The sequence below is a fragment of the Danio aesculapii genome, chromosome 18 (assembly GCF_903798145.1).
Source record: "Danio aesculapii chromosome 18, fDanAes4.1, whole genome shotgun sequence".
NCBI classification, from domain to species: domain Eukaryota; kingdom Metazoa; phylum Chordata; class Actinopteri; order Cypriniformes; family Danionidae; genus Danio; species Danio aesculapii.
This window is the reverse complement of record NC_079452.1, coordinates 23,430,308-23,440,262: the sequence shown is the minus strand read 5'-3', so window position 1 is coordinate 23,440,262 and position 9,955 is coordinate 23,430,308. Positions and strand designations below refer to the sequence as shown.

At 47.2% G+C, this 9,955-nt stretch overlaps 1 protein-coding gene across 1 annotated transcript; it reads right to left on the bottom strand.

The window, feature by feature from the left end:
* Positions 1 to 601: 601 nt before the first annotated feature.
* Positions 602 to 6,854, bottom strand: hdgfl3 (HDGF like 3). Its single transcript, XM_056478245.1, has 6 exons — positions 6,496 to 6,854; positions 5,939 to 6,015; positions 5,207 to 5,345; positions 4,934 to 5,083; positions 1,670 to 1,804; positions 602 to 1,542 (listed from the first exon to the last, which is right to left on the bottom strand). The coding sequence occupies exons 1-6, from the start codon at positions 6,577 to 6,579 to the stop codon at positions 1,522 to 1,524; spliced, it is 606 nt and encodes a 201-aa protein (XP_056334220.1). The 5' UTR covers positions 6,580 to 6,854; the 3' UTR covers positions 602 to 1,521.
* Between the last annotated feature and the right edge of the window lie 3,101 nt (positions 6,855 to 9,955).

Genomic DNA, 9,955 nt, shown 5'->3' with positions numbered 1-9,955 from the left:
TTTATGAGTACCGTTCCCCCTCATGGCCTGATGTTAGAGCGGGTCAATATCAGAACATCACACACATGTAGAGCTGTAGACCCGCGATCGGCTCTGCTCAAGTCAGCAGTCTGATACGCGGCTCATCTACACTCAGCCGAAGCCTCGGACAGCGAGGAGCCGTTCAGCAACAGCGGCGTGGAGGATACGGCGAGTCTGCAGAGAGTGTGTGTGTGTGGGAAGATCAGTGCACCAGTGGGGAACAGTGAGTGTAGAGGTTCTGGAAACTGACCTATGGCCTCTCTGTGATGGAACCACTAGGCGTCGCTCACTCCCCAACCAGAGGCTCCTGGAGACCTTCAGCAGCAGGTGGAGGTGAGAGTCTGCAGTGTGTGTGTGTGTGTGTGTGTGCGTGCGTGTGTGTGTGTGTGTGTGTGGATAAGAGGCTGCAGTGCTGTCCTGTAAGCAAGCGTCAGTGATCTGAGCCTCGAGCGGTCACCACTGCAGACAGATGAAGAGAGGAGCTGAAGCACACTCACACACACACACACACACACACACACACACACACACTCACACACACACACACACACCGCTCCATAATGACAGGCTCAGAGACTCCTGCATTCCAATGAGTTTATTCTGTAAAACTGTCGATAAACAGGGAAAGAGTTCACACAGAGCTACAAACCTGGAGAACGCCACATGAAGAGGCCATAACAGCCTAAAGCAACCGAGCGAGTGCGTGTGTGTGTGTGTGTTCATCACAGATCAAAAATAAATACAGTAATCCTCATATAAACAAAATCAGGAACAACAACGACACAAATCTGAGTTTAGAGGGACAGCAGACAGAAGAACATCAGCAGGAGGAGAAGCCATGCCACCACACACACACACACACACACACACACACACACACACACACACACACACACACACACGGAGAGTCACCACCTATAAACACGAGCGATTCCTTGAGCGCTGGGCAACAATACAGGCTCCTACCATCTACACCCAAACCAGGCCTACAGACACACACACACACACACACACACACACACACACACACACACCACTACAGCAGCTCTGATGAGCACAACACGTCACTATTGTTCTACAGTTTCCACTCGTTTCTCCTCAATGGTGTCAGGCCTGAGGACTGAAGTGCTGGAGACAGGCGCACACACACACACACACACACATGCACACTGGCACAGGCAGGTGCATGCATACACACACACTTGCGAATGCACACGCACGCACACGCACACACACACACACACACACACACAGTCTACTCATGGAGAAACAGGGAAACCTCTACCACAGCACACGACGATGAAGATCAGGGAATGAGGAGCTCCAGAAGCCTCCAAATCCAGAACAGCAGAAGGAACGAGGCTCACTGGAGTGTGTGTGTGTGTGTGTGTGTGTGTGTGTGTGTGTGTGAGCTGGATGGTCATGTGTGGAGACTGCAGGTGATCAGAGTAATAATATGCATTTACAGTATCCCAGAATCCTCCAGGAGCCGCAGGGCGTCTAATGATCCTCCCGGAGAGTCTGCGGAGAGACACAAGCACATCAGACACACACTCGCCCCCCCGCTCGCTCTCCCTGTGTGTGTGTGTGTGTGCGCGCTCAGCCTCCTCCATCATGGCTCTGCTGATCAGGCTGGCGCTGCTCTTACCCCTGGACTCGTCTTGTCTGAGGAGTTCTGGATGTTGTTGTCATGGTCACCAGCTTCTGATCCGCTCTTCTGCTCATCTTTCCCGTCCTTCTCCAGATCCTCGTCTCCGGAACCCTTCCTGCACTGCTTGGACACCTGAGAGAGGAAACAGGAAACAGCTTGAGGAAGCAAACACCTGACAGGAAACAGCTGAGCACAGAGAGGAGGCTGGCTAACCTTCACTGCACACGTCACCGTGCGGCACTGTGTTGCTAGGCAACCGCTGTTGCTAAGCAAAGGCTCAGTGAGAGCTGTGAGCCGTTCAGACTGATTTTCCAAAACACACACACACACACACACACACACACACACACACACACACACACACCTCCTACAGTGATGCAGAGGCTGAGGGCGCAGTGTTTACTGTGGTACAGCAGTCACACTGACTCTGGGTCAGCCAGCTACATCTGTCAGTCTGAGAGTGTAGCGTTATTCTGCCCCCTGCTGACCTGGAGCCTGCGCTGCACCGCTAAGTGAGTGTGTGTGTGTGTGTGTGTTCTTCTGCTACACACTCCAGTCAAGGTTCAGAACACAGATTCTGAAGCTAGAGATGACGCGGCGCTCAGAGACACGGCTGAACATCGAGTGTGTCCTCACTGCAGCATCATGAGCTACTGGATCAGGTCCAACACGCACACACGCACACACACACACACACAGCTGTCGCTAAACACCAGAATTATTTATATTAGTTATTAGACGACCCACGTCAGTGTCATTACTGGCCCATTTCCACTCACTGGTACACTACGGTACGGTACGGTTCAGGTCGGTATGGGTCACCTTTATCAGGCTGCTGTTTCCACTACCAAGGGTTCCCTTTTGGTGTGTGTGTGTGTGTGTGTGTGTGCTGTACGACAGAAAGTTTCAGACGACGTCACTTTTACTGGAGGAAATGTGTAGAGTAAAGCTGTACGGGTCGCTCACACACTCTCATATCATATGAGCAGCACTTCACACACACACACAGACGCTTCACACACATCAATACTGTACAGATGTTCATCACTGACCTCTCATCAACATGATCTGATCATAACTGCAGATCAATGACAGTGTGGAATAGCCTACTGTAACGTCTGTGATCATCTCAGATTAATGAACACACACACACCCTCACAGTCCCCGCTATGATACCAATTACAGATAAACTACACACAGCAGACATTCAGTGCTTATTTGAGTTCAGAAACAGCAGAAATATAATAGAGTCAGAGCAGAGCTGTCATCTGTGTGTGATCTTCAGCAGCACATGGAGCCTCTGTTAGAGAGGAACTCCCTCATTCAGATCAGAATAGTCCAGAAGCTGATGCTCAGAGCTCATCATGGCGCTGTGTTCATGTTTTAGGCTGCTGATGCATCTTTTGCTGCTGTTTTTTCCGGCTTCTCCTTTGTTTTTCGCTCTTCACTCTTGCGTTTGTCGGATATCAGAGCGCTTCAATGATCACGTCAGTAATATCAGCTCAACAGGTTCGTTATTTCAGATATAGACGCACGGCGAGCGCACGCGGGGAAGCCAAAACTGCTCACACTTTTAGACGGGCTGGTAACACAACAACAGGACATGGCAGAGTTTGGTCTTCTTGGCTGTGTGGCCGTTCATCAAGACAACAACAAGGTTTGTCTGAGCTCAGGTCGATCATGGCTTGTTATTGCATGCCTGTAGCCAGGGGGGGTTTGAGGGGTTCGAACGAACCACCCCCCCACGGCCAAAAGGTCCAGACTTGTCCTTTTAATTAATTTATGTAATTTAATATTATATAATATGTTTATATTCAATATATATTATAATGAAGTGTAATTTTAAATAACTCTGGCCAGTAAATCGAATCCCATAGAGCCCCAAAGCCACAACATGTGATGCGAGTGACGTGACATAACCCACTGAGAGGAAACAGTCGAATCTAGAACCGATATCCAAACTGAGTAACGCTGTGGGTCGAAAAGAGAAAGAAGGAAGAAAAGGCAGGCAGCGGCGTCATTATCGCAAAATATTGAACACATAATATTGATCAAAAAGACTTCCAAACAGGGTTAGGCAAGAGTTACTTACTTCCTAACAGATGAAAATCTGCCCCTATCCATGAGGTTCTAGGCTAACTGGCCGCATTAGCCGGGACGTCTTGTATATTTATTGACGTGTCCAGTCCATGACCTCTCTTTCCTTATCTTTGACATTATGTTTTTTAAATAACTGTCTGACGAAGGCTTTAATGGCGAGTGGAGTCCTCAGCCGTCAGATGTCCCTTCACAGCAAAAGGCGCTAATCCCGTCACGTCTGTGTTTTTGAGGCTGTTTGGTCACTTCATTCCTTTTATTCTGATCAGATATAAATACGATCCCTCAAACCACTTCAGAAGGTGATCTGGGATGCATTTCAGATGAAACTGGACAGGTCTAATCATTTATTAGACAAGATTAATATAAACAAAATAAAATCTGACCTGTTCCAGAAACACCTGTAGGTGCGCTTTTACAGCCAAAATACTAAATAAAATAAGCTGTTTACTATCAGCACAACACATGCTCTAACTTTTCATGCCTGTAGCCAGGGGGTTTCAGGTGGTTTGGAAGACCCACCCCTCACTGACAAAGGTCCAGAATTTGTCCATACATGAGCTCATTTGTCCTATTCTGACTGCTATGCCATCATAAATAATGAAAATAATCCATCGAATAAGGCTTTAAGACTGAACGCAATCATTTGCAGACTGTTGCTTCAGTGGGACTATAACCTGAAATTTTCATTCTCCTGCTTCTGCGAGTGACGTATCTCTGTACACCAATAGCGTTCAGCTGCGGGTCGAGCTCCACCTTATGGTACCCTCTGGGCCTGCAGGTGCCCTTTGCAAAGGGTGACCATAAAGTGGTACGGTACTGTTCGCTTTTAGGAACCCTCTGACAGTGGAAACAGCCATCAAAGCGTACCGAACAGACCCGAACCGTACCACTCAGTGGAAACGGGCCATGACTAGAGTCTACAGCAGCTGCTCAACCCTGATCATACACACCTGAGCTGCATCTAAAGGAGCAGCAGGTGACTAAACACAGGTGTGTGTGATCAGGCTGCACTCTGCAGGACGGCCTACATCGGCCCTACCCCCTACCCCGCCCTCACAGCAGCACGCCATCAGTGTGTGTTATGATCTCCGCTGCACATCGGTGCTGATCCAGTTCACTGTGGAGCTGCAGCGAGGACATCTCAGAGACCCGCTCAGGTACCTTGGAGGATGTGCTTTTCTTCCGCTTGGGGCCAGCTTTATCGATCTTCATCTGGGCCTCGTCCTCCTCGGCGGCGGAGTCTCCATCACTGCTGCCGTCAGCGGCGTTCCCACCCTCACACTCGGTCTCAGAGGAGCTCTGCTGCATCACCTGCACACACACACACACACACACACACACACACACACACACACACACACACACACACACACACACACACATGTGAGGTGCAGCACAGCAGACTCTCCACCCTGCTGGACTCCTGAAACTCACCTGGAAGCCGGTGAACTTGACCCCGGGGTTGTTCTCGATCTCCCACAGACCCTCATTGAAGCCTTTCCTCTTGTTGGACTTCCCGAACTTATCCTTATAGTCCTTATAGGGCAGCAGGTCTTTAGGGCCCAGAAAGGCACTAGCAAGACACACACACACACACAGTCCATCAGTAGGACACACACACACACACACAGTCCATCATAACACACACACACACGGTCCATCAGTAGCACACACACACACAGTCCATCAGTAGGACACACACACACACACACACACACAGTCCATCAGTAGCACACACACAGTCCATCAGTAGCACACACACACAGTCCATCATAACACACACACACACACACACAGTCCATCAGTAGCACACACACACACACACCACACATAATCCATCAGTAGCACACACACACACCACACATAGTCCATCAGTAACACACACACACACACACACACACACACACACCACACACAGTCCATCAGTAACACACACACACACACACACACACACACACCACACACAGTCCATCATAACACACACACACACGGTCCATCAGTAGCACACACACACACAGTCCATCATAACACACACACATGGTCCATCAGTAACACACAGATACACATCAAACACACACACACACACACACGGTCCATCAGTAACACACACACAACACCAATACAACCACACAGTCCATCAGTAACACACACACACACACGGCTTACGTTTCATGGGTGCCGAAGAAGAAGATGGGGTATTTATTAGCTGGTGGTTTCACGGCTCCTTCCGGCAGCTCATCAATCTAGAACACACACACACACACACACACGCACACACACACACAGATGATCATCAGCGTGTGGAACAACATCACTCTGACCACACACACACACACACACCTGACCCGCTGTTTAATAACACACACAGATCTCGGGGTTCAGAATGTCGGAACAGCTGATCTGGGAACAGCGGCGGGTTTAGACAAAGCGGAAGGGAAGCTGCGGAGGCCCGGTTCCACCGCGGCCCTGATGAGAACACATACACACACCCTCACGACACCGCCGAACCGGAGCGTTAGAACACAAACACACCGCTCCGCCAAAATAACGCAAAGCGCCCGAACGAGCGGATGGTTTCACAGCACCGACTAAACCCGTCCGCGGCGCCCCGCTTCTCTCCGGTACCGGTTCTGTGGCGCAGATGAGCCTCCGGAGCTCCGCGGTGTGTGTGTGCTCCGCTACCCGGCCTGCCCGCGCCGCGCTCGGCTGCCGTTCTCACTCACCCGCGCCGGCCAGTGCGGGTATCCCTTCATCTTGGCGAACACCAGATCTCCCGCCTTATATTCCCGGGGCCGAGGGCGAGCCATGCCGACACACACACGCTCTCTGTGGGGAGGAAAACTGCAGCTGATCAGCGGCTCTGGAGCTCGGCGGCGGAGGATCCAGCATCAATGTTTTGATCGCAGTTAATAAGGAAATAAATAATGAAAGCGGAGAAAGGGCCGACAAACACCTCTCCCTCTCCCTCTCCCGATCTGACCGACACTGAGCCACTCCAGCGCTGATCACCGACTGAATGATCACAGCTAATTATTACAGTTATTCCCTTTAATATAACCCAGCGTGTGGTGAACTGCAGACGCGTTTAATGCGCTGCTATTATTATTATTATTATTATATATATTATTATTATTATTATTATTATTATTATTATTATTATTATTATTATTATTATTATACAGGCGACGCCGTGGTGCAGTAGGTAGTGCTGTCGCCTCACAGCAAGAAGGTCGCTGGTTCGAGCCTTGGCTGGGTCAGTTGGCGTTTCTGTGTGGAGTTTGCATGTTCTCCCTGCGTTCGCGTGGGTTTCCTCCGGGTGCTCCGGTTTCCCCCACAGTCCAAAGACATGCGGTACAGGTGAATTGGGTTTGCTAAATTGTCCGTAGTGTGTAAATGAGTGTGTATGGATGTTTCCCAGAGATGGGTTGCGGCTGGAAGGGCATCTGCTGCGTAAAACGTGCTAAATAAGTTTGCTGTTCCTTCTGCTGCGGCGACCCTGATTAATAAAGGGACTAAGTCAAAAATTAATGATTATTATTATTATTTTTAAATTATTATTATCGTTTATTATTAATATTATTATTATCATTACATTTTACTATTATTATGTTAATATATTATTATTAATATTGTTATTTTGTTATTAATATTTTTGATATTATATTATTATTTTCTTCTTCTTCTTCTTCTTCTTATTATTATTATTATTATTATTATTATTATTTATAATAATAATGTAATTTAATGCAGGGGAAATGTGATTTAATGCAGTGCTTCTTGTACTATCTGAGACCCACTTTATATCAGATATCGCTCAGTCAGTGGAGATCGCTGATTTTGAAAGAAAACAAACCTTAAACACTGATTCTGTAATGGCACACAGTTCACCGTAAGCACTTAACCCAGCTTACTGACAAATTAAAGTCCTTCCGCATACACCCTATTTAAAGCTTTCATTCTTCTGAATATAGATGTAGAAATAATGATTAAAAGCTGCTTAATTAAAAATAAGTTAATGAAATGCCACCAAAGCCGTGTTGTAAACCGTGACGTTCCTTCAGAATAACAGGTCAAAGGCTGAGGAAAGCCTAATGTATGTTCAGTATAACACTGACGGCGTGTGTGAGTCGAGCTGTAAGCCAAATCACCTCATACCCTCAATAGTGAAATATGTAAGGGAACAGCCATTGGTAGTCATATCCAAAGCCCATAGTGGACATTCTGAAGGGCACTCAATCAATCCCATAATGCATTGCTATAACGAGTCTTCAACCCATGTACACTTAATGACTAGAGACTGACCACTAGATGACGTTCACGGCTGAATCCTATCAGTGTAAGTTTCTAAGAGTGTGCACCCTCAATCTGCACCCTTGCTCTCTAGTCAGTGCACTGATCAGGGTGGCCTCAATGACTAAATCCTCCAGTGCACTGAAGTGCTCATGAAAGTCCCACAGTGCTCTGTTGACACACACTACACCGATACGCACTGTATATGCGCCCTTAACGGAAGTGCAGAAGTACAAAATATGAATCACGTGACCCAAATCACCAAGCGGGAGACATTTTCTATGAATAACTCTTAACACGAACAAACACAGCTAGACGGGTTAGGGACATCTAGCAGACGTTAATACCGGTCTAATGGCTGAAATGATTTCGCTGTTGGGGCGGCATGGTGGCCCGGTCCCGGCTGGGTCAGTTGGTGTTTCTGTGTGGAGTTTGCATGTTCTCCCCGTGTTGGCGTGGGTTTCCTCCGGGTGCTCCGGTTTCCCCCACAGTCCAAACACATGCGCTATAGGGGAACTGATCAACTAAACTGGCCGTAGTGTGTGTGTGTGTGTGTGTGTGTGTGTGTGTGTGAGAGAATGAGTGTGTATGGGTGTTTCCCAGTGATGGGTTGCAGCTGGAAGGACATCCGTTGCATAAAACATATGCTGGATAAGTTGTCGGTTCATTCCACTGTGGCGACCTCTGATTAATAAAGGGACTAAGCTGAAAATGAATGAATGAATTTGCTGTAATGAACTTTTAAACTCAGTCAAACTAATTTAATAACTCTACCTTTTAAACATTTGGAAAACAATGGTTCCCATGCCAGACGTCTGTTTGCCGACTTTTCCTCTACTTTTAACACAATTCAACCTCACATTTGAATTAGTAGACTGCTGGAACAGTCTGACCTTAGTAATAACCTGGTGGGCTGGATCCTTAACTTTATAACTAATCCAACACAAAGTGTTAGTGAATGGATGCTTATCTGATCAAGTCTGCTCCTCAACCGGGTCCCCACAAGGATGTGTTCTTTCACCTCTGTTAAACATCCTTTACACAAACATGTGCCAGAGCAGGTGGGACAATAGAACCATTATTAAATACACAGATGACACTGTCATTGTCAGCCAACTTCATGATAGTGAAACAGGTCATGGTCCAGAACTTACTGACGTTGTCAGATGGTGTGAGGAGTCATATCTTCAGTTAAATGTCTTAAAGACAAAAGATATGATCATTGATTTTAGGAAGGCTGCTCACACACAGGTGAGCACTTCCTTTAAAACGCAGACTGTGGGAAGTGTGTGATCATACCTTGGCACGATTATTGACTCTAAACTTTCCTGTGATGAGAATTATGCAGCAGTGTGTGCACCAGCGACTGCTCTGTTTGAGAAAGTTAGATCATTTCCATATTGATAAACACATGATGATTCTGTTTTACCATGCTTCACTTGCAATCCGTTTTATCCTTTGCTTTGGTGTCATGGTTTGGGAATCTCTCTGTCAAGAATGAAAACTCACTAAATCAGATAGTTAAGGGGTCCAGTAAGCCCACCGGGGTGTCACTAGCTAATCTAGAGGCTGTGTACACCAGGCAGCTAAAGAGAATCCCAAACTCAATTTTAAGTGACCCTGCTCATCCCCTACACTCAGAGTTTCAGCGCTCCTTCTGCTCGCAGGTTTCTGGTATTGAGCTGCAGAACGAAACCATACAAAAATAGTCTGATACCAGCAGCCATTACACATTTAGATGAGGCACAGACTAAAGCAGAGGTGTTCGGTGACTTGTCTATTTTAGATTGTATTAAACATTCATTTGGGGGGGGGGGGGGGACACTTGACGTGATTATTTATTTATTCTTTATAAGTGTTTTTATGCGTATGTTGTATGTCCTAATGTTCATT

Excerpts from the sequence above, each read along its gene's own strand:
- hdgfl3 (XM_056478245.1), bottom strand. The coding sequence starts at position 6,579 with ATGGCTCGCCCTCGGCCCCGGGAATATAAGGCGGGAGATCTGGTGTTC. Across the intron at positions 5,346-5,938 it reads TTCTTCGGCACCCATGAAAC|TGCCTTTCTGGGCCCTAAAG; the intron begins GTAAGCCGTGTG and ends GTGTCTTGCTAG. Across the intron at positions 1,805-4,933 it reads AGAAAAGCACATCCTCCAAG|GTGTCCAAGCAGTGCAGGAA; the intron begins GTACCTGAGCGG and ends TTCCTCTCTCAG.